This window comes from Natator depressus, chromosome 6, assembly GCF_965152275.1.
Source record: "Natator depressus isolate rNatDep1 chromosome 6, rNatDep2.hap1, whole genome shotgun sequence".
Taxonomy (NCBI): domain Eukaryota; kingdom Metazoa; phylum Chordata; order Testudines; family Cheloniidae; genus Natator; species Natator depressus.
The window spans coordinates 108,373,703-108,398,948 of NC_134239.1; the positions used below are offsets into that span (position 1 = coordinate 108,373,703).

General features: G+C 43.9%; 1 protein-coding gene across 10 annotated transcripts in view; it reads right to left on the bottom strand.

Moving 5' to 3' along the window:
* Nucleotides 1-19,246: 19,246 nt before the first annotated feature.
* Nucleotides 19,247-25,246, bottom strand: part of BEGAIN (brain enriched guanylate kinase associated) — a 251,206-nt gene continuing 245,206 nt past the window's right edge. For 4 of the 10 annotated variants that reach the window (XM_074956235.1, XM_074956237.1, XM_074956236.1 and 1 more), the window contains 2 exons: nt 24,186-24,269; nt 19,247-21,318 (listed from right to left, as the gene is read on the bottom strand). In XM_074956235.1, the coding sequence (XP_074812336.1) occupies nt 19,945-21,318; nt 24,186-24,269 (1,458 nt within the window). In that variant the 3' untranslated portion in view covers nt 19,247-19,944. The remainder of the gene's footprint in view (nt 21,319-24,185; nt 24,270-25,246) is intronic. The other 6 variants (XM_074956244.1, XM_074956242.1, XM_074956240.1 and 3 more) reach the window with 5 other exon arrangements.

The window sequence follows — 25,246 nt, forward strand, 5'->3', positions numbered from 1 at the left end:
TCTGGGAGCCAGCCTTACCCTGCTCTGCTGTGAGAACCCCCACTCCTGGGCTGTTCACGCACAGCCTCTGGCATGTAAGCTGCTCCCAGCTACTTGGAAGCGAATGATACTAGCCAATATCTCCGGTCCCAGACACAACCCTAGGAACCTCCATCTTGCAGTGTCCAGTTCTGCCTGCTGGATGCTGCAAGCTTATATGAGTTTGCCAATTTAGCAAAGAAATTGATATGTACCAGGCTTGCTATCCCAAGGGAAGCCTCTGACATACTTCAAACCAAACACACTGCTTCAGATAGAACAAACAAATACATTTATTAACTATAAAGATAGATTAAGTAATTATAAGTCAAAGCATAACAAGTCAGATTTGGTCAAATGAAATAAAAGCAAAACACATTCTAAGATGATCTTAACACTTTCAGTGCCCTTACAAACTTAGATGCTTCTCACCACAGGCTGGCTGGTTGCCCTTCAGCCAGGCTCTCCCCTCGTCCCTCGATCTGCTGGCAATGTCCCTACTTATACATCCCAAAATGCCATTGGCCTTCTTGGCAACAAGGGCACACTGTTGACTCATATCCAGCTTCTCGTCCACTGTAACCCCAAGGTCCTTTTCTGCAGAACTGCTGCCTAGCCATTCGGTCCCTAGTCTGTAGCAGTGCATGGGATTCTTCCGTCCTAAGTGCAGGACTCTGCACCTGTCCTTTTTGAACCTCATCAGATTTCTTTTGGCCCAATCCTCTACCTCTCCTCCCAGTTTAGTGTCATCTGCAAACTTGCTGAGGGTGCAATCCACGCCACCCTCCAGATTATTAATGAAGATATTGAACAAAACCAGCCCCAGGACCGACCCTTGGTGCACTCCACTCGATACTGGCTGCCAACTAGACATGGAACCATTGATCACTACCCATTGAGCCCGACAATCTAGCCAGCTTTCTATCCACCTTATAGTCCATTCATCCAGCCCATACTTCTTTAACTTGCTGGCAAGAACACTGTGGGAGACTGTGTCAAAAGCTTTGCTAAAGTCAAGGAATAACACGTCCACTGCTTTCCCCTCATCCACAGAGCCAGTTATCTCATCATAGAAGGCAATTAGATTAGTCAGGTATGACTTGCCCTTGGTGAATCCATGCTGACTGTTCCTGATCACTTTCCTCTCCTCTAAGTGTTTCAGAATTGATTCCTTGAGGACCTGCTCCATGATTTTTCCAGGGACTGAAGTGAGGCTGACTGGCCTGTAGTTCCCCGGATCCTCCTCCTTCCCTTTTTTAAAGATGGGCACTACATTAGCCTTTTTCCAGTCATCCGGGACCTCCCCCAATCGCCATGAGTTTTCAAAGATAATGGCCAATGGCTCTGCAATCACATCCGCCAACTCCTTTAGCACTCTCGGATGCAGCGCATCCGGCCCCATGGACTTGTACTCGTCCAGCTTTTCTAAATAGTCCCGAGCCACTTTTTTCTCCACAGAGGGCTGGTCACCACCTCCTCCCCATGCCGTGCTGCCCAATGCAGTAGTCTGGGAGCTGACCTTGTTCATGAAGGCAGAGGCAAAAAAAGCATTGAGTACATTAGCTTTTTCCACATCCTCTGTCACTAGGTTGCCTTCCTCATTCAGTAAGGGGCCCACACTTTTTTTGACTTTCCTCTTGTTGCTAACATACCTGAAGAAACCCTTCTTGTTACTCTTAACATCTCTTATTAGCTGCAACTCCAAGTGTGATTTGGCCTTCCTGATTTCACTCCTGCATGCCTGAGCAATATTTTTATACTCTTCCCTGGTCATTTGTCCAATCTTCCACTTCTTGTAAGCTTCTTTTTTGTGTTTAAGATCAGCAAGGATTTCACTGTTAAGCCAAGCTGGTCGCCTGCCATATTTACTATTCTTTCTACATATTGGGATGGTTTGTCCCTGTAACCTCAATAAGGATTCTTTAAAATACAGCCAGCTCTCCTGGACTCCTTTCCATGTTATTCTCCCAGGGGATCCTGCCCATCAGTTCCCTGAGGGAGTCAAAGTCTGCTTTTCTGAAGTCCAGGGTCCGTATTCCGCTGCTCTCCTTCCTTCCTTGTGTCAGGATCCTGAACTCGACCATCTCATGGTCACTGCCTCCCAGGTTCCCATCCACTTTTGCTTCCCCTACTAATTCTGCCCAGTTTGTGAGCAGCAGGTCAAGAAGAGCTCTTCCCCTAGTTGGTTTCTCCAGCACTTGCACCAGGAAATTGTCCCCTATACTTTTCAGAAACTTCATGGATTGTCTGTGCACCGCTGTATTGCTCTCCCAGCAGATATCAGGGTGATTGAAGTCTCCCACGAGAACCAGGGCCTGCGATGTAGTAACTTCTGTTAATTGCCGGAAGAATGCCTCATCCACCTCATCCCCCTGGTCCGGTGGTCTATAGCAGACTCCCACCACGACATCACCCTTGTTGCTCACACTTCTAAACTTAATCCAGATACTCTCAGGTTTTTCTGCAGTTTCATACCGGAGCTCTGAGCAGCCATACTGCTCTCTTACTGCTTTCCTTGCTGTTGCTTCTGGGGAGCTAATATCTGGTTGATTCCCGCAACTTACAGTGTGTTTTTGTGACCACCATACTACACAATTCTCATAACTTCCTATGCATTAATGATACACATATATGGATAGAGAAATGACTTTCAGCAGATCATAACCTTTCCCTTGATGCCTTACACGTAAGATCACGATTATATGAAAATGAGGAATATGGGGGTTACAGCACGCTCCCTCAAGGTATAGAATGTCACAGCCTCCCACTGTATTGTAGACATACAAAACATGCCACAAGGGTGTGTTGGTGTGGCATAACAGGTAGCTGGGGGGTGGTGGGGGCTGATGACAGCCATTGGTGAGGAGAGTAATTAGTCTAGGACCTGCTGCTGTTTCTATTTTTAAATCCTAGAACTGTCATTGTTAAGCTGGGTTTAGTAGTTGGGAGAAATATCATTGCAGCTCAGTAGTTCGGATGCATCTGCTCAGATGTGTAAATTACAAGGAAAAAAGCTAGTTGAATGGATGAGATTAGCTATGAATTCATTAATGTTAGGTTTTTTTTTTAAACCAGAAGAACCATATGTATGATGATGAGTATAGTACGGTATTAACTATAGCTAATTAGGCCTAAAGCCACACACTGAACAATGAGGATAAAACAAAATATTGAATAGCTGCTCATTTATTGAGCACTGTCCATCCTGTGCGCTGAATGAGGCAGGGGTCCTGTGGAAAATAATATGTGATCGTGTAATTAAAGACTGTATCATAAGGCTACTCACAAAGGAGCCAAGTTAAGCTTGCACAAGCAACCTTAATTCTTTTAGATATAACTGGGTTTTTCCAAAAAAAAAAAAAAAAGGGGAGAACAAAACCCCCCAAAGACAAAAAGCACAGAAAAATGAAGAAAAGAAGGTGGGGCTGAAAGGGGAGTGGTATCTCAGTTACCATCCGCTAAGAGTTAATCAAAGATTTTTAAAAAGTCAGTCCAAATCTGTTCAAATTTGTCTGAAGTCCTGCTTCTCTAAAACATTACTCGCTCTTCAGTTGCCAGGTCAGCCAAATTGCTGTGCCAAGCTTGCGTCCCGGAAAGGAGTCTGCTGTTCCATCTGCAATATGAGTCGTTTGTCTACAAGTGCTGCTTTAAAAAACCAAGCTTTCCATGAGGTAGAGAGTTTCCAAGCTGATGGGATATATTCCAAAACACAGTTCTGGGAAGTAATTTTTAAGGAAGTATCCATTATCGTATTAACCCTCCCACTTGCTTCTACTCAGCCACCTGCAGTTTGAGACAGAGCGATGGTATGTCCAAGGATTCTCAGCTTTCTGCCTCTTACACAGCAATTTTTTTCTTAGTTTTTCTTTCCTTTTGTTATTTTATTTGTTCTTTAGTCTCAGTTGTGTTTGGAAGGGGTGTTAATCCCCACCCCCCATAAAACCCCTATTTTGGGGGCATTACCACCCTGGATTATGCTGAAGGGTTTAAGCTCTGCCAGACCTGCTACAGGTCTATTCCCTGTAGTGACAGGCATTAGAGTGGCCTTCACTGCCTCAGAGACACCCATGTCTTGTCTAACTGTAAGGTGAGTACAGGGTTTAAAGGCTGGTCTCAGAAAGACAGAGGCTAGACTGAAGCACCTTCTAAAGAAGTGTTCATTGGCCCCAGTGGTGTCTGCTTCCCTCTCCCCACCCACCCTCATACATCGGCCTCAACATCCCAGGCTGCCCGCCATGGCAGAACCTCTGGTGGCTAGGACTTCTAAAAGGAAGAAGCCTCTCTCTCCTTTCGGAGAGCCTAAGAAGAGGGGGCGGTCATCCTATAAATCCCACTTTAAGGAGACCTCCTGTCCAACAAGGGGAACATTTGAGGCTCCATCTGTGCATGGTACTGAGCCAGCACTACTGCACACGAAGCACTGTGTAGACAAGTCTTCTAGCTGACAGCACAGGGAGGAGCCTGCCTCGGCACCAACTGACAATTCCAGGCACTGAGAGATGCACAGACCTCCTTTGCAACCCCCAGTACCGTCATCTCCCTTTCACCAGGGATTCAAGGTTAAAGAAGCTCTACAAGCCTCGCTGGTACCATATTCACCATCTTGGTACTGCCAAGCCTCGGTCCTGACTCAGTCTTCTGGATACCATAGCCCTCCAGATTTCTTTTCCTGGAGGACCTCTTTATATTGGAGCATAATAGAGCTGGAGTCACCTGGTGGCGCCTCCTGCTCGTTGTCCTTGGGAATTAGCTCGTCAGCCTCTGGAGCGCTGTCTGGTGATCCGCCTTACCGCCGGCCCCAGTCCCTCCCAGGACCCGATGCCTCCTCCCACTGGGGTGTTGCCCCCTGGCAGTAAACCCCAACAATCCCTGAGGGTCTGCCCTCCCCAGGGAACCCCCACCCACTACCCCCACCTTGCCTCAGGCTTGACTACTGCCAGTCATCGCTTAGCCCCTGCTCCCCGGGGCAGACTGCAGTGTATCAGCCACTCATCACAGGCAAGGGGGTTTGGACCTGCTGCCTCTGTCTACCCGTGGGCTGCCCCTTTGCAACACCAGTACCTAATAGGCCCTAATCTAGGCCTCGCAGCCTGGGGGTTTCCAGGCCGGAGCTCCCCTGGCCTTTCCCCCTCAGCCCGGCTCCAATCTAGGTATTCCCTTAGGTCCCTGCAGCCAGGCCTTTCCCTCTCTGAACGCAGAGAGAGAGACTGGCTAAGCTTCAGCCTAGCAGCCCCTTCATAGGCCCAGCTGCGGCCATTTCCCCAATCAGCCTAGCTTTTCTTACCCTTAGCCCTGGCTGTCTCCCAGGGCTGGCTTTTAAGCTCCACAGGGCAGGAGCGGGTAACCACCCTGCTACATGGAGGTACCAGAGTCTATGCTTCAACTGCCTTCTATGAGGGCCCATTCCCTGGTATGGCCTAAATGGATTGAGCCCCATTTGGACCTCCAGTCTTCAGTACTAGTGCCTATCTCTGAAGTTTCCCCTCTTCTACCCAGGGGAAGATTCTTCTTCAGACTGAGGTCTTGGTACAGGGCTCCTTTTTAGCACCTCACCACCGCACTCCACTGAGCCAGTACTCTGAAGAAGCTCTTTCAGACCCCACCAGATGTCCTACAGTTAGGGTCTATCACTATCTATGGGGACCCTTTCCCTATCCACCCACCCCGCAAACACTTCTTACGCAACTAGGCACTGAACACTACCAGTCCTTCCCTTTGGACTCTCCAGGGCCCCAAAGGTCTTTACAAAGCTTCTCTCAGCAGTGGCGTCCTATTTATGTCAAAGGGGAATAGCAGTATTACCTGCTCTGGATGATTGACTCCTCAGGGTTGATCAACTCTAGAGATCCAGTCAGCAGTCTCTAGGGCTCTAGTCCTATTTCAGTCTCTGGATCGATGCACCAACCAAATCTACATTGACCCCAATCCAAAGATAGGCTTCATCAGAACCACTCTAGACTCCCTAATCACCGGATCCTATCTCCCCAAGGAGAGCTTCTCCACTCTGTCCAGTCTAATCTCGACAATACAACACTACCTGCAAACGATTGCAAGGACTTGCCTACAGCTCATGGGCCATGTGTTGGCCTCCATAATTGTCACACTTCACATGGACTGCACCTAAGGTGTCTACAGACATGGCTAAGGTCTGTGTACACCCCAAACAGACAGTCTTTCCAACAAGTCACGGTACCTCAGAAGGTTCTGGACTCTCTGAAGTGGTGAAAGGACCCTCTGAACGTCTGTGTGGGAACCCCGTTCTCACATCCCCCACCCTCTCAGACCCTCACAACAGATGCTTCTTTTCTGGGATGTGAGGCGGCTCACCTCCAAGGGGCAAACAGCCCTGGGCAAGTGGTCTGTACAAGAGATCACGCTCCACATCAGTATTCTGGATCTGAGAGCAGTTCGTTATGCTTGCCAACACTTCCTTCACACCATACAGAGCCACTCCATCAGGGTGATGCTGGACAGTAGGGCTGCAATGTATTACATCAACTGATAGGATGGAGCAAGATCCCAGTCCTTATGAGTAGAGTAGCTAAAGCTGTGGAACTGGTGCATTTCCCATCAGATGTACATCTCAACTGTGTATCTTCTAGGCCTCCAGAATACAATCGCAGATTCCCTGAGCAGACACTTCCTTCAGGACCATGAAAGGGAGCTCAGTTATTCTGTCTTCCACAGCATCTGCCTGACCTGAGGTTTCCCAGAAACAGACCTCTTTGCCATCCTAAACAATGTGAAACGCCGTCCTTTCTGCTCCAAGGGAGGACATGGCCATAACTCATTGGGAGATGCCCTGATAATGCTGTGGCGCCATACCCTGCTGTATGCTTACCCACCTCTACTTCTGATCCTCAAGATCTTACTCAAACTACATCAGGAATGAGCAAGGGTTATCCTCATAGTGCTGCCCTGGCCCAGACAAGTGTGGTACTTGAACATTATTCACCTCTCTGTGACAGCACTTCTCCATGACAGCACCTCTCCAACTTCCTCTCAAGAGGCATCTCCTTTCACAGAACTCGGGGACTTTGATCCATCCCAACCTCTCCTCCTTGAACCTCAGAGCATGGTTCCTAGATGGTTCTTAATCATGGAGCTAACCTGTTTGGCTCAGGTCCAATCAGTTCTCCTATCTAGCAAGAAACATAGTATTCGCAAAACTTACCTTCAGAAGTGGAAATGTTTCCACTCCTGGTTTTCTCTTCACTCTTCCCATGCCTCAGAGGTTTATCTTTCAAAAATCCTGGACTACCTGTTGTATTTAAAAATGCAAGCTCTGTATATAAGCTCAAGCCAGACATTTGGCCACCATTGCAGCGTTCCACTCACCTACTGAAAGCTTCTCAGTCTTTGCCCACCTTACTACAGCTAGATTTCTCAAGAGCTTACATAGTTAGTTTCCACCTGTACAGAACCTGGCCCTTCAGTGGGACCTCAGTTTGATTCTCGATGCCCTGAGGAACTGATGGCTACCTGCTCTCTCCTGCACCTCTCCCTCAGGACTTCATTCCTCATAGCCATCACTTCAGTTAGATGAATGGGAGAGCTCGGTGCTATTATGGCTGACCTACCGTATACCATCTTTTGTAAAGACAAAATACCCATCCTTGCTTCCTCCTGTAGGTCTCTTTGGAATATCACATTAATCAAGTGATTCGCCTGCCCGTGTTCTACCCAAAACCTCATGCTTCCAGAGAGGAAACCAGCCTCCATACGCTAGTTGTCAGAAAGGCCCTCACCTTCCACCATGAGAGGACTAAGACCTCGCAGGCCTCTCCTAGGCTATTTATGTCATTTGCAGAGAGAACAAAGGGTCAGCATATTTCCACTCAGACTGTCAAAGTGAGCTCCAGGTGGCATCATAGCCAGCTATGTATCCACTGGGATGCAGCACGCTCTCAGATTTTACACAACATTCCACTAGAGCTCAGTCCACATCCAGGGCTCTGCTGAAGGACAGTCATAACAGAAATTTGTAGGACTGAACTTGATCTTCCATGTATACCTTTGCCAAGCAATACACCATCTTACCTGCTTGCAGAGATCATACTGCCCTGGTCTTGCCTCCTCAGCACCCACCTTCTCATGGAGTTACTGCTAGGGAGTCTCTTACAGTGGAGCACCCATAGGGGCATATACTCGAGAAGGAGAGGTTATTTACTTACAGTAACTTGCATTCTACAAGCTGTTTTGTCCCTCTGGGTGCTTCACCTTCCATCCTCCTTCCCCTTGGCTGTGGTGGCTCTGTTTTGCGACCGAGAGAAAACTTAGTGGCAGCAGGCCTGGGCCTCCCTATAGGCCCTTGATAGGAAGCACGTGCAGGCCCAGGCCAATGGACACTGCTTTGCATGCTGTGGTTGAGAGCGCATGCACCTGCGCACCTGCTACCATGCAGCACCCACAGGGACAAAACGTCTTGAAGTCAAGTTACTGTCAGGTATGTAATGTCTCCTCAAGCAGGTGACAGGAAGAAAGACAACAGTAAAATATCCCTTTGAAGAAATTGGTAACTGATCTATGTCCAAGCCTTTGTTATCAAGAATTTAAAACTCTGCAAGGGTGATCTTTGTAACCAGTGTCAGAGCCAAGAAGGCATCCCGAGTTCTGTACTGATGCTTAAATTTTTAATACTGTCTTTATTTTGTAGAGAGGAACAGTTTCTTTTTGTCCATCAGTGTTGCTAGCAAATTTGAAGCTGTTATCTGCTGAAATGCATTTCGAGTAGCAGATAAAAGGAAATGGAAGAACCCTAAAGGCATTCTAATCCAAATGAGGGGGCAAGCCAAAATAAAAGAGCTGTAATACTCCGCTCTCACCTCAGGTCCATTAGGACAGTGAAATGCAAGTGGAAATCCTGAGAAGACAGCCTTTTATTACAATCTCTTTTGACGCCGTTTATCTGCTGCAGCTTAAAAATAATGCAACTTCTACTCTTCCAGTCAGTGGTAAAGATAACTTTGCAATCTAGGTTTCGAGGCTGAAGCTAAGTAATTTAATCACAGATTCTGCCTGGAATAGAGTTTACTGAAATGCTGTACCCAGATTATTCACTCATATCAACAGCTGGCATCAATAGTGACAACACTCCACTGCACAAGCTGGAGCATTGACTCCCAGTGGGCCTAATTCTCTTCTGCACCCTGGACCCTCTATACCATGTAGAGAGCAAGAGAGGGAGTGGATCTGGTCTCAGGAAAATACTCCTCTGTGTAAGGTAGTTCTCCAGCCACTGTAAAGCTACCAGAATGGCTCTCCACTGGCTGCACTGCCAGATCCAGCATAAGTGGCAGGGACGTGATGAGAGAAGGGGTGAGTCTTTGCACTTTGTCTATTCTCAGCTGGCATAGAGGACTGTTATAGGCACAACATGAAGTAGTATACCCCCAGGGGTGCTCTAACTCATGCTGGGGACCAGGCAGGCCCTTTCAATGATACAGTTTGGCAGTTGCAAAGATAGTTTGGTGAATACAGGAACAAAGGAAGGAGAATTGGGGACATTATCTGTATGACTGTAGCTAGTGAGTCCACTGTCTGCTACCCTTGCATGCTGTGGCATGGACTCCACGGCCCTGCTGCAAGCTGCCCCAGTTGTGGAGAAGGTCTGGCTCAGCCAGACAACTGTCTTAGGTTGCAGGGATTAATTTACAGCCAGTAGCTCAGGAAGGCACTACCAGATGGGAAATTATTAGATGCAGCTGTTTTGGCTCAAGACCTTAAAAGAAGAGTGTGGTCCTCTCAGTGGAGGGAGGCTGAGGGTTGTGCTGACCAGAAGACAGGGAAGGGAGTGCTGGAGAAACATAGGGGTATGGGTTATACTTTTTGGTTTTCTATTTCTGCATTTCCAGCATGTAAAGCTGCAGGGAGGCCCAGCTTACAAGTGATGCAGATCCTCTGTATGACTGCCCTGTCCTCTCATTACTTCTGGCTTTCTTGTAGTTTTATGCTGGGACCCCTGAGGGAAAAGGTAAGGTCTCAGGAACTGCTGAGAGAATGGGAGAGAGTCTCCTTGATTCTTCTGCAGTAGGGGGAAGCCACATGCTTCCAGGTGGGAGGGTGGTTGAGATCAATTCCTACACTGCAGCCAGAGGCAACACCACGTCAGGAAGGGATGGGGGTGTGATGTCTGCCAGGGAGAGAATTGTCCAGGTTGTTAGCTGCCAACAGGTTGCAGCTGAACCAGAGATAAACCTGGCTCTAGAGAGCATAGAGAAATGTGTCCCAGAGGAGACCCCAGGGAAGGGGCAGGGAATCTCAGAAACCACGGAGATGGGTGAGGATTCCTGTGACTCTGTAACACAGGGAAGCAGTGTGCTCCCAAGTAGGGAGGGTCTGAGACTAGCTCCTTTCCAGCAGAAGGCAACATGCCCTCAGGCACAGGGCAGGAGAGGTGTTGTCAGTGATTAAGGAAACTGTTAGCTGGCAGAGTTTTGCAGCTGAACAAGGGATAGAGCCCTTCCAAGGGAGCGCAGAGAAATGTGTCTTAGGAGGAAACTGGGGAAGGAATAGTGGGGGTACAAGAATGCCTCCTCACTAGTCACATGGGGCTGAATGCCCAGGACACTAGGAGGATGGCTGGGTCAGCATCTGTGCACTCAGGCACTCAGCCTGTGACTCAGGTTTTGAGAAGGAATGGTGTAACTGACGTCCTGGAGGGGAGCAGTCACGCAGCTGACTTCTCAGGGTCAGAGAAAGGGGTGATGGAGGGTACCCCAATCAAGGTCCAATTTTTTCAGGATGCTATTTCTGAAAAGTTTTTCAAAATTAACCGTGTCTCTTTACATCAGGATGCAGCTCCAGCGCCTGGGGCAGCAGAAGAGTTGAGACCAGGAAATTGCCAGGTGGTAGTTTGTGAGAACACAAATGATATGTTTGCATCCGAGAGTGCTAAAGGAGTTGGCGGATGTGATTGCAGAGCCATTGGCCATTATCTTTGAAAACTCATGGCGACCAGGGGAAGTCCCGGACAACTGGAAAAAGGCTAATGTAGTGCCCATCTTTAAAAAAGGGAAGAAGGAGGATCCTGGAAACTACAGGCCAGTCAGCCTCACCTCAGTCCCTGGAAAAATCATGGAGCAGGTCCTCAAGGAATCAATTCTGAAGCACTTAGAGGAGAGGAAAGTGATCAGGAACAGTCAGCATGGATTCACCAAGGGCAAGTCATGCCTGACTAATCTAATTGCCTTCTATGATGAGATAACTGGCTCTGTGGATGAGGGGAAAGCAGTGGACGTGTTATTCCTTGACTTTAGCAAAGCTTTTGACACAGTCTCCCACAGTGTTCTTGCCAGCAAGTTAAAGAAGTATGGGCTGGATGAATGGACTATAAGGTGGATAGAAAGTTGGCTAGATTGTCGGGCTCAACGAGTAGTGATCAATGGCTCCATGTCTAGTTGGCAGCCGGTATCAAGTGGAGTGCCCCAAGGGTCGGTCCTCAGGCCGGTTTTGTTCAATATCTTCGTAAATGGTGTGGATTGCACCCTCAGCAAGTTTGCAGATGACACTAAACTGGGAGGAGAGGTAGATACGCTGGAGGGTAGGGATAGGATACAGAGGGCCCTAGACAAATTAGAGGATTGGGCCAAAAGAAATCTGATGAGGTTTAACAAGAGTCCTGCACCTAGGACAGAAGAATCACATGCACCGCTCCAGACTAGGGACCGAATGGCTCGGCAGCAGTTCTGCAGAAAAGGACCTAGGGGTTACAGTAGAGGAGAAGCTGGATATGAGTCAACAGTGTGCCCTTGTTGCCAAGAAGGCCAATGGCATTTTGGGCTGTATAAGTAGGGGCATTACCAGGAGATCGAGGGATGTGATCGTCCCCCTCTATTTGACATTGGTGAGGCCTCATCTGGAGTACTGTGTCCAGTTTTGGGCCCCACACTACAAGAAGGATGTGGAAAAATTGGAAAGAGTCCAGCAGAGGGCAACAAAAATGATTAGGGGACTGGAACACATGACTTATGAGGAGAGGCTGAGGGAACTGGGATTGTTTAGTCTGCGGAAGAGAATAATGGGGGGGGATTTGATAGCTGCTTTCAACTACCTGAAAGGGGGTTCCAAAGAGGATGGATCTAGACTATTCTCAGTGGTGGTAGATGACAGAACAAGGAGTAATGTTCTCAAGTTGCAGTGGGGGAGGTTTAGGTTGGATATTAGGAAAAACTTTTTCCACTAGGAGGGTGGTGAAACACTGGAATGCGTTACCTAGGGTGGTGATGGAATCTCCTTCCTTAGAAGTTTTTAAGGTCAGGCTTGACAAAGCCCTGGCTGGGATGATTTAGTTGGGGATTGGTTCTGCTTTGAGCAGGGGGTTGGACTAGATGACCTCCTGAGGTCCCTTCCAACCCTGATATTCTATGATTCTATGATTCTCTGACAGAGAAGGGGGTGTTCTCCCCCAGGCTGATGAGAGACAGGGAGCAGTTATGGAAAAGCTGCTGGGAAAAGGTGCATCTGATCAAAGGGTAAAGAGACCTCGCCCAGAGAGCACAGATCACAGCCCTCTAGGGGGCAGGAAAGGGCTCAGTGCTGGGATGGGGGAGGGGGAAACAAAGGGTAACCCCAAAAGGGGAGCTGGATTTTCTGCATATGTACAGTCCTGGGGTTGGCGATTACCCTGCAAAGGGGAAGGCAATGTGCAGGATCCCCCTGAAGACCTAACTTGCTGGACCCTGAGGCACCAAAGTTCCAGAAACATGATTAAATTAAGAGCCCACAGAGAGGGGAACACTGGAGGGAAAGAAAAGCCAGTGACTGATTACATGGGAGAGAGTCAAAGGAAACCATGGGTAATGAACAAACTAACCTCAAACAAGAGAGGTATGATGTTCTGTACCTCGTGGGAACACCCTACATCCCCATGTTCATCCTTATGAAATGACTGGGTGGTATCCAATGCAAAGTTTGTCATGTTGGGTGTCTTCAGAAAGCTTATGATGCACTGAGCATTGTTGTTATAGTGATGTTATAGTAATTGTTGTTACAGTAATGTTATAGGTTGTAATTTCATGTATATAGTTATGAGGCTGAAAATGTGTCCTCATGGCTTAAAACAGGCCCAGAGCAGACGGGCAGTTCACACCTCATCAGAGCATGTGTGCGACAAATCCAGCCTAGCCTCACAGGAACAAAGGACACTGGCCTAGGTAGCAACAAAGGATCTGTTGGACACTCGAGTGAGTCACCTCCCTTTCTTTGGTCAGTAGGGACTACAATGATGTAATGCTCACCTGACCGTGAACAAAGCCAAGAGGGAGGAAGGAACATGATAAAAGGGAGACTGTTTATTCTGCTCTTCCTCTCTCTTCCACCTCCATCTACAGACATCACCAGCAAGTGACTGAAGCGGTGATCAAAGGGGAGAGCCTGGCTGAAGGGCAACCAGCCAGCCTGTGGTGAGAAGCATCTAAGCTTGTAAGGGCACTGAAAGTGTTAAGATGAGCTTAGAATGCATTTTGCTTTTTATTTCATTTGACCAAATCCAACTTGTTGTGCTTTGACTTGTAATCTCTTAAAATCTATCTTTGTAGTTAATAAATCTGTTTGTCTATTCTACCGAAAGCAGCGTGTTTGGTTTGAAGCGTGTCAGAGGCTCCCCTTGGGATAACAAGCCTGGTACATATCAATTTCTTTGCTAAACTGATGAACTCATATAAGCTTGCAGTGTCCAGTGGGCATAACTGGACACTGCAAGATGGAGGTTCCTAGGGCTGTGTCTGGGACTGGAGGTATTGACTAATATCATTCGCTTCCAAGTAGCTGGGAGCAGCTTACATGCCAGAGGCTGTGCGTGAACAGCCCAGGAGTGGGGGTTCTCACAGCAGAGCAGGGTAAGACTGGCTCCCAGAGTCAAGGATTAGAGTGGCCTAGCAGATCACTGGTCCAGATAACACCAGAGGGGAACGTCACAGGGATGGAATGTTTTTTTGTTTTTTGATGTCATAAAAATTTAGGCTGGATGAGAAAATCATTTCCCACCAAGCTCTTATAGTCTTCCAGCGTAAAGGGAAGAGACTGTCCCTATAGCTATGCTTTTACCTCATCCAGCACACTGAGGCCTGGATCCTGTTTGTGGACTTCAGGCCCTGCTATAATATAAATGTTTGTTAATGACAATAATGAGGTAATTGGTGCAAAGAAATTTGAGTAATTTAAATCTGCACATGGCAAAGTAGTGGGCAATATATTGTAGGGAACAATCCAGCAATGATCCTCAGGAGATGGACTGGATGAGTAAATAAGTGACAATTTGAGACTCTGCTGGGGAGACTATTAGAGCTTGGTGGGAAATGATTTTCTCATCCTGCATAAATTTTCATGACATCAAATAATGCACAGCAGTCTCAGATATATGCCCCAGCATATATACTTACAGAGGGTGAAACAGGAATTTAGCCTCTTGAGGCCTGATCCAAAGCCCAATGAAATCAATATGAATCTTTTCATTGACTTCAGTGGGCTTTGGGATTGGGCCTTTGGAAGCTACTGCAGAGGACTTGAATGGCCTGAAACAATGGAACTGGATAAGAAGGCTCACAACCAGACTAGTTCTGCTCTGCTGGCTGAATGACAACAGGACTGGTGTGGCTCAGTGCTTGAGGCACTCCAACAATGGGTTCCATTATTAGTTTGCAATTTAGCCCATAGTAAGGGGCAGTACATTGTTGCACTGCCCTGGGAGCAGCCTGGGAGGAAGACTGTCACTTGGGGAATCACAGGCTCCCTTCTGGTCTTCCTGCTGCTCCAGGGAGGGAATCAACTGTGAGGGGTCTATTGTAGTGTATGCCACCTGATGTCTTGGTGTAGCAATGCTGCTGGGTGCAATATGGAAGGTGGAGTCAAGGCGCCACCCACTCCCTGCCTCCTCTTTTCCCTTCCCACCAGCTCTGCAGAACCTGCTTCCTCCATGCACGGGAAGAGGTGATGTGGTGCACTGGTGCTAGACAGTAATGAGGCACCTTTCACCCTTTCTACTTCCTTTTGCCAGTGGACAGGATGGACCACTATCCAACCCAATGATAGCTGTAAAAATATAAAGAAAAAGAGGGAGACCTCTCTGCAACTATATTGATGGAAGATTTTCAGGATACACATTTTTAAAGTCATTAACATACAAGATGCAGTGGTTGGCATTAAAAAGTCAACATTTCCCAAGAGTTACTTACCACACAGTGTAATCTGAAATTATCACAGTTTCCCTCTAAATTTAGAACTGGTGATGTCTCAATAAGGTTCCTGTATGGTAAAGACGGTCTACCCACACCCTGCTCCTCCCAACCACTGGTTAATTTTAACAGGTGAATGGATGAGCTAGGCAGCCACTGTACTGTGTCTGAATTTCCATCTACCATACGTTAGTTAACTGAAATCTTCTCACTATCATTTGACACATTTAGCATACTGTGCTTAAATCCTTTAAGAGCATTTGTTCTTTTTGACAATCTCATTTAGCTGCACAGATTTTTATTTTCCCTATAATTCATTTGACATCTATGCCTTCATATTTGTAGTTAACCTTTTGGATGCCAGTATAAATCTATTTGTCTTACTGGAGTGTTTCTTATTTCTCAGGTGGATTTCTGTTTTCTTAACTACTTTGAGCACACATTTTCTTGTAACTCACTTTTGGTTCATTCCAGTCCTCTGTGAGTCTTGTACTTATTAGTGTCCTGCCCCATTAACTGCTCTGGCTTCAATTTGCATTTGCCATGATGGCTTTTTTGCATGTCCTGCTCTACTAAACTGTTGAATGCTCCAATTTGTTTCTCCACCATTATTGCCTGTGGTGATTTGAAAGTATTAATCAAAGTGAAAAGCCTGATCTACATACATACAAGTCTTTCATGCAAGCTTGAATTCCCTGAACCTTTGCCATAAAAGAGTCTGTGCTGTTTGATGGCTTCCCACATTAGCAATTCTATTTCCTGTGGTAGAAAATTAGGTTCACTCCTAGCTTGGAAGGAGCCACTTTGGAGCAAATCCTCTGCTATTGGACTTCAACAGAGCTATGTATGTACACAATGTACACCAGCTGAGGAGCTGCCCCTTTGTGTCTCTGGATTCACATGATCTTGCAGTTGTAGCAGGAACACCATGCCCAACAAAAATACCAGTCAAAATCAGATTTGCAATAATAAAAGGATGAAAATAAGATGCTTCAGGAGTTATTCTTTTTTTAGAGACCACCCTGACTTGTAAGTGTCCTTGAGAGAGCGAGCACTACATGTATTGTGGACCCTGTTTATAGCAAACTAGTTGACTATCCATTTAAGTTCAATATGAGGAGATACACCATGACCTCACAAAGTACTAAGCATGCACCTCTCATAGCCTACTCTATTTTAGCTAGTGTTAAAAATACTTCGCCTTCTAAACCCTTAGCAGCTCTTAGGTCTACACTTAAGTCATGTTCTTTGTGTGATGAGAAAGCACAGCATTGCTAATATCATAGTGCATCTGATGAACTGAGTAATTAATCTGTAGCAAAACCTAAGAAGAAAGAGTTTTGAAAGCAGCATAAAGAAAGTTGTTCAGTTACCTTTAGTGACCTCTAACTGCATACACCAACGATCTGTTCATTGATAAGGGGTTCTCAGGTGATTTGATTCCAAGCTAAAATAAATAAGAAGTGAAAATATGCAAAAAACAAAACAAACAAATGAACATAAAGAAAAACCACCAAGAAGGCATTTCCTGGCATCCCAACCTTCTTACGTCTTAGACCTGTCATGGATCAATTGCTAGAGAAGGGAACCTCTTAGTCAAAACTAGAGTTGGTAGAAAAATGAAAAAATAGTTTCATGAAAAAAATGGAATTTTTGACGAGTTTGAAATCGACCCATTTTATATTAAAAAAAGGTACTGAATTTTTAATTTTGTTCTCAATTTTTTTATTTAAAATTTGATCAAAATGGTTATCAACATTTTCTATTTACTAAAAATCTGGTTTTCAAGAAATGAAAAATGGCAGGAAACTTTTTGGCAACATTTTGATATACATTTGATAAATTCAGCTGAAAATACCAGAATTTTGTTTGTGCAAAAATAAGAAAAATGTTGATAGTACTGACAATTTTGCATGAAAACATTTGTTTTAAGAAAAAAGGTTATTTTATAATGAAAAAAATATTTTGTTCAAAATACGTTGCCCAAAACTAGTCTACAGTCTTGCATACTAGCATGTATAAACCGTGACCAAATATGTTGGAGGCTCCTGTAACACATTTGAATGAGATATGTAAGCAAGCATTGACACCGCATTAGAGTGAAAGAATAGTAAAATCTTTTAAACAAGCAGGCACATAAAAGCGTGCATAGTATAAACCTAATTGTCCATAAATTGCTAAGGGTAGTAGTTACATAAGTATCAAATGATGAATGATAGTAATGAGGAATTAATAAACTCCTGGCTTCTGATTCAGTGAACATGAAGATTTATTGGCCTGAGAATTAAATATTGACTTGACACAATGTAGAGGTCAATTTTTACCTCTTGCACTAAATCTTCATATTCACTGAACCAAGAAATCAATATATTGTCTCATTCAAATATGTTATCACCATTTTTAAAGACTGGCTGCAATCCTATATCTCTGAATGAGCTCGCAGTAAGAATTTTTTTCAGTTTCCATTAGCCTTTTAAGGTTAGAGGGTTAGAAAACTTATTATTCACCTTGGGCCTAAGTCTGTCACACTTATTCATACTGGTCACAGGGTACATTATGCCATGAGCAATTCGGTGGACTTCAATAGGTCTATTCTCAGAATAAGGTGCTACTCAATATGAGTAAAGGTGGCAAGATATGACAGCCCCCAATAGCAATATTCTTGACCTTCAAAGAACAATGGGAACTTAGTGCCAGATTTTCTAAAGAGCTCAGCAAATACTTAGGCACATAAATAAGGGGCAGTTTTAAAGAGCTGAGAACACAGAGAACAATGGGGGCTGTTGGTGCTGCGTGCTTGAAAACCTGGCCTTGAGTGACTCATCAGTTTTCAGCCAGCCGAGACAATATTTTCTTCTAGTATGTAATATGAATTACATCGTTAGTTAAGTTACCCGAGAAGTATTTTAACTTTCCACTCTTAGCACATTGGGTATTGGGTCTATATTACACTAAATAAGGGTCCTCTATTCAGGGGCACCATAAAAGTGTGTGGGGTTATAAACCATATGACATGAAGTCCATGGATATGACTGGGTGACATAAGGACGTAGAGCCATATTCTGCCACCCTTACTACAGCATCGAGTCATATCTTATTCCATGAGTACTTCCATTAAAGACGAAGGTGAAGTCCATGGGACCCACTTTCATGAATCCTTTTCCTCTTCTTGTTTCTTCTATCTCCCTTCTGCTACTCTATGAACAGTACATTGTTAAGTGGAGGGATTGCAACAAAAAGAAAATTCTTAGGGACAAATGCAAAAATTACGAGTGAAATCCTGGCTCCATTGACGTCAATGGCAAAACTCCCATTGACTTCAATGAGCCAGGATTTTACTGTATGTCTTTAAATGTTTCTATCTTTGAAAAATACTGAACCACACAAGAAAAAAATATTACCTTTGGGTTGCATCCAGTCATGGAACATGCCATCCCCAAAGGAACTGGTTTGAGAAAGTCGTAATTACTGAAGTAGGTGTCTGAAGGGGGGGGGGGTTGGTTTTCACCACTAACTACAGTGCTCATTATCAGTGCACACTGCACTATCCATCAAATCCTATTTGTACAATTCAAATGAATATTAAGGACCAAATTCTCCTCCTCTGCGTGTACATCCTCTCCCACAGCTGTTTTGTCTTGTCCTCTTTCAGGCCGTTTTCTGCTGCTTATAATGAAATCACCCTTGCTGCAGTCATCCCTATTTTGTGGAATAACTCATCTGTGCCTGAGATTTTCATTCTTATAATTAAAAAAGGAAAACAAAGAGAGAGCGCCACAAAAGCAACTGGTGAGCCATACATTTATTGGATTTTATATTATCTGGAGATTTTCCTTCTTTAGGGTTAAATAGGGCCTGATTCTCTGATACTTTAAGGTGTTGAGTAACCCCAGCAGGGTGCTGGGTGCCCTCAACTCCCACTGAATTTAATGGGGAACCCCTTTCAGGATTGATCCCACAGAGAACAACTGTGAATAATTGCATCCCCCAGGATATATTTTAAAGAGGACAAAATCAAAATATTTCCACTGGTGTCTTTTATTAAGTAATGCAAAATACAGTACTAATTATGACACTTCATGCATTTTAGACAATATAAATGCAAGCCTACAGAAAATATGTGACCAAGAAACCCTCAATTACTTTGAGGTAGTATACAAGGGAAAGTAGGAAAGCAGAAACACAATGGAATAAAAGAAGAAAATAACTGTATTATTTTGTGTGTACATTTTTCACTCCAATACATTTGTATGAAAGAACTTAGGGTTCATTTCTGTTCTCATTTAAAAATATACTTTTTTAAATTCACCATTTTCATACACTTCAGCTTCACTTGACACAGAGTTGATGGTATCTTATCGAGTGGGTTTGACTTTTGTCATCACAAGGATGATTTTACCCTCTTCCTCCAAGAGTACAGGCACTGATGGCCTCATGCACAAAAATAAATAAGAAACCTGCTTGAAGGAAAAAGGTTGCTGCTCAAATAGCTTAGATTAAGGATAATCTAATAAATACCATTTTGTTTATAAAAATATTTCAGGTTTATAAAAGGGGGGAAAGGATGGTCTTCCAGGGGGAAAGGATGTTGTGTGAAAAATGCTGTGCAATGGTTTTGTACAGATTGTTGTTTTAAACATACAGTACCATTTTGAATATATACTTTATAATAATCCTGTTTCTTAGAACCCTGTCATTCAAAAGAAATGTCAAACATTGTTTGTTTTTTTCTTATTGCAGTTTTGGAAGCTATTTAATTTAGAAGGGTTCCATATAACTGTGCTTTTGTAAGACTGTCCTTCCGACTCAAACCCGTACTCCCAGTCCGTTGAAACTGCTGCTGTTTGCTGTGAAGACCTGAATGGCTTCCTTGCTCCTTGGAAGACTGATGGATCTCTAAAGCCTCCATTGAACTCTGATTGAGGGATTCTGCTGAGCTGTTTGGGCTTACATCAACATATTCTCTTTTCAACACGGGGCTACCCTCGATGTTTTTGCTACTGCACAACTGCATTGTGATCCTGTCATTTTTTGGGTCTCTTGGTTCTTTTGTTTTGTAAGAGGGCAACTTGTCCTGTTTACAGCTAGTGCAGATGTCAATGTTCAGGCCACTGTCTGTTCTGAGGAAGCAAGAATCCACAAGTCTATTTTGACAGATATCTTCTCCCTCTGAGAAGCTATCTCCTTTGTAACCAGCATAGATGGGACTTGTTCGGCTCTCTGTTTTTTTTACAGGGCTGCTGTAGTACTGCTCCGAAAAGCTACAGGGTGATAGTCTGCCAGCGTTCCTATAAGAATATGCACCAATGTCCTCTACGCTCAGCTGCCTCCACCGCCCGGGTAAGTCTTCTTCTGAAAGATGGGTGCTCATGCAGTCATTACGCATTTTCTGAGTTGCCAATGCCTGTTGCGTCGTTATGGCTGAGAAATGAAAAGGCTCATTAGCATAAGGTGGCAGAGTCCTAGTAAAAGTGGGAGAGTTCTCATTGTTATCAGCAAGTTCCATTTGCTGTACGGACTTCGACTTGGCAAACCTAGGACTTCCCTGATGTTCATAACTAGAACATGACTTTCTTTCAAACATTTCATCTCTGCTGCCCAGGTAGATTGCTTGCTGGGAGGCAGTCAGAGTGCTGGCCTGGGCATTCTCTTTTTCCTCAGAGGTAACGCTGAAACTGGAGTAGGAGCTTGAGGTTGGTAAAGAGGTAACATATTCCGGGAAGGCTTCATGAGAGAAGCTAGAATGGAAGCCATCTTCTTCTACAGTGCTGTCAGTAGAGTTCTGGGACCTCAAAAACCCCACATCTTTTACTTGCATATCAACACTTTGTCTCCTCTCCCTCCTCCTCTCCTCAGGGCAATAAAGGGCAGTGTCACTGCAGTAGATGTCAGACTTATATTGGGGCCTTTGGCCAAGCTTCCCAACAGAATCTTGAAAAGAGTGATCCCTTGCAGATGTACTTGACAAATGTGAAGACAAGCTGTTTGGGTCTGGTTTCTCCAGTACCTTAGCGATGACGCAAGTTGGTATGTTGTCAGCAAATGATGTGTGACACAAGGGTACAGAAAGGCTGCATCCGTGCTTTTCCAGATGGAGGCTGACTCTCTCCTGAAAGTCAGATGGCAGCTGTAACATAGAGAAGTGGTAGGGGGAAGGAAAATAGGAAGAAAGTCATTAATGGTGTCTAGCTGCGCTTATGGAACACAGGTGAATGAGTGGACCAGACAGTATTATTATTTCAGTGTGTACAAGGTGTAAATCATTGTAGCTCCATTGATGTCAATGAGCTGTGCCAGTTTATACCAACTAAGAATCTAGCCCTTGGATTCTTATTTGACCCCCAAACACTGAACCTTTTGAGATTCACCCATCACTATTCACCCATACTTTTTTACAACCACGACCAAATACCAGAAATAAAATTCTTCTGCTCCTTTATATCAATTATACAGTGGTCACTCTTAAAAGCTTACCAGTTGCATTATATCATTACATAAGGTCATTACTAAATAAATAGCTGTATTTCCTACAGTAGCATAAAGAGTACTGCAAATATTGAAGTAAGCATCCCTGTTACTCTATGGCAAAAAGCTTTTAAGGGTGAGCACTGTGGATAATGATTCCACATTGTATAATATATGGTTCCTCATTTTCCAGCTTCACTTGTGAGCTTTTATACTTGGTTTAACCCAGAGACCTTAAAGCATTCAAAATATGATGTGATGTGAAATGGCAAGCCTGTTAGTTTGGCGTAAGATGACCGTCCTTTTTAATCTATACACCTTCCATGATATTTTAAGTTAATTCACATGTTGTTAATTTAATCCATGTATCCTCAATTTGAAATAAGGTCTGTAATATTGCTGTTACTCTGGCAGATAGAAATATTAGTAATAGTAATTACAGATGCAACAAAGATTGAAAGAACAAGTTGTAAAATAAGATCATGTAAATCACCATAAAGGTGTGGTTACTATTGCAAAAGAAACAGATCATTTAGCGTGAAACTACTATGCTGGATAGGTGCCATTTTTGTGAGAGCATACTGCAATAATTACACTACTGTTTGATCTATTTTATGCATTATTTATATATTTATATCCTGAAGTATTTTAAGGAAAAAAAGAACTATTGATCCCTTTTTGGCTATCATTCACTGAGGCTGGAATTACTAAAACGGTATTGATATCATGTTAGTGGTACGCCATACCACAGCTCACATTCTTGTGTCATCTAAAATCGCTTGTTCATGGATTTGTCAAGGTATTCAATGTTTTGCAATGAATCCACTTATTTCATCTTTTTAAAGAAATAATTGTTCCTCACAATATACTCAGAGTTGCTGAGTAATAAATGCTTGCAGTGATAAATGGAATATTTGCCTCTTCAGCTGAATAGATGACAGAGCTTTTGGAAACTAGGAGGGAAAAAACAAACAAAAACCCAACTAACCAACCAACAAAGCCTCCAGCACAACACACCACCCTGGATACTTTTCAGTAAGTGTTGGGTATATGTGGGGCCCAGTCCTGGAAATGCTTGGGACCATATACAGTGCTTACCACATTGTTCTCAGCTGCAATCATTTTGCAGGATCAAGACACTGGAGAATTTGGAAGCTCTGCCTCTGTTCCAGTAAATCATTGTCCTTATTGACCAGACAGCCTCAGTTACCAGATGTGTTTAATATCTCTCAGCATTATACTGATATTGAAATAGTCAGTACATTTAGTATTTAGTTTTGCGCTAGTCTATCAAAGAACTGCATAAATGAGGCAATTTGAGAGCACTGTGCTAATGAAACTGCTAGAAGAAGTTGGTGTGTTAGTAGCAATAACGTCTGCCATACAAACATACATCTTGGCGGTGCTGCCCAGCATAAGACCGTTCCAAAAGTTGGTCTAGAAAAAGACCAATCTCCTGCACTGAGATACCCATCCATAAGAATGAAGAATAGACCAGTAAGTGCCTGATCCAGTGCCTGTTAAATCCCATTGATCTCAGTGAGAGTAGGATCAGGCCGACAGTGTCTCAGAGGTCATGAGATGATTTAAAACCCTGGGGTGAAATCCTGTTACCACTGAAGTCAATGACAATCTCATTGACTTTAGTGATTGGGGCCAGGATTTCACCTTAGGTTGTGGGCATGTGGCTAAATGTTCATATTTTTTTCCTTATGTTTTGCTGTGATTTGTACCATGCCATGACACAAATACAGCCCTAATCATGATTTTTTTAAACCATTTGCCTCAACTTGAAAGGGTCAGTTTCTCAAACTTCTGCTGCTTTGAAAGTTTAGGGATAAGTCTAATTTAACCAAAGTTTACACTCTGGAAATCAAAGAGGGTTTTCTGTTTGCCTTAGAAAAAGATATCCTTTCCCATTAGCTTGTTTTAAAATTGATTTTTGGAATATAGTTGCAGGTGCTGGGAAATAGCTTCATGGGGAAAATTGATCCTGGAAAGACACCTTGATGGAAAGACACCTTGATGCCAGCAGGATCTCATTGTTTCTTTTATCATTTTACATTATAGTGGCCTGAACATTCTTAGCGCTTTGATTATGCTAACATTTTTCTTTTTGCACAAGATCAATGCCAATCCATGCCAATCCATACCAGCGCTTTCGGAAAAGAATATATCATCAATTTCATCTGAAGCTGGGATTTTGTTAACAATTCCCTCAGCTGAAGTGGTGTTGGAACAATTTGTAGAGTGGGGGTGCTGAGAGCCATTGAACAAAACCGTAAATCCTGTATATGATGGAAACCACTTCAAGCCAGGGGGTGCTGCCATGCCTCCAGCACCATTAGTTCCAGCACCTCTGCTCAGCTGTACAGAAAACCGACAGATATATACATCCCTTTCTGTTTCTTAAAGGAGAAAAAATCAGAGCTATAAAGGCAAACAGGTTTTGGGATTGATCACGCATGAATATTCTGTTTTCCAAGAAACATTATTTCTTTGCATATTCATTAAGTTTGATCACATTACCTCAGAAAGCTTATGTGCCCTGTCGTAATTCTTGCTGCCCTGGAGCAGCTGAGCAGCTAAATTGCAGTCCTTTCTATAGAGCTCCTAAAAAACAAAAAAAGCCTGATTTTTATGGCTTGCAACTAACCTAAGGCTTTGATTCTTGTTCCCATTTCTGGACAAACTTTGTATGTTTTACTCTGGGAAAATGCAGAGCACATTTTATTTTTCTAATTCATTAGGTTTCTGTTTTTCTTACATGCTCCTGAAATGTTGCTCTGCTGGTTATCAAAGGCAATGTAGGAGGGTAAAATGGACCAGAAAGAGAAATTTTAAACAGTATTACTTAAAAAACACCAGTCTGCAACTTAGCGTATTGGGTGAATACTTACCATGGGGAACTCAGCATTACATAGTAAGCATGCCTGAGAGACTGAGTACTATAATAAAGGCGAACTCTACAATGAAAAGGAAATTTGACTTAAGCATAAATATTCTGTACTGAATATCCCCCCAAATCACTTACATACCATTTTAGAGATACTTAGAATAGTCTCATCAGGTTGTAGGGGGGAATTCATCATAGATATTGTTTTAATGTTTTTTTTTATATTTTTGTTGTCTCTTTCTTCCTTGTGTGAATTCTCCTTGGTACTTCCTGGTTCACTAAAGATATCCCAAAATGCCTCATTTGGTGACATCAAATACTATGGATTGCAATGAGACTTAAGATATTTGCAATTTCGTTACATTCTGCACTACATTTAATGAACCAGGAAGTAGCAAGAGGATTTCACACTGAGGAGAAATAAATGGGTTAGTTATGTTCTTTCTGTGCTGATTGGCTCGTTCAGCCTGTTTAGTGGGGGAATCCAGAACAGAAATCTGTGCTTAACTCCATATTCAGTCTTGCTTTGTACTATTTTAGCACACGACTATCCTCTGATGCAGCATCTATAGGGCCACTGATATACAACCTATGCAATGTTCCACTCTGTTAAGGTGTGATTACTGATGAAGCTTATTTTCAGAAGTAAGCCTTATAGTTGTGCAAAGATGTGTCACAGAAAGGATTAAGAACC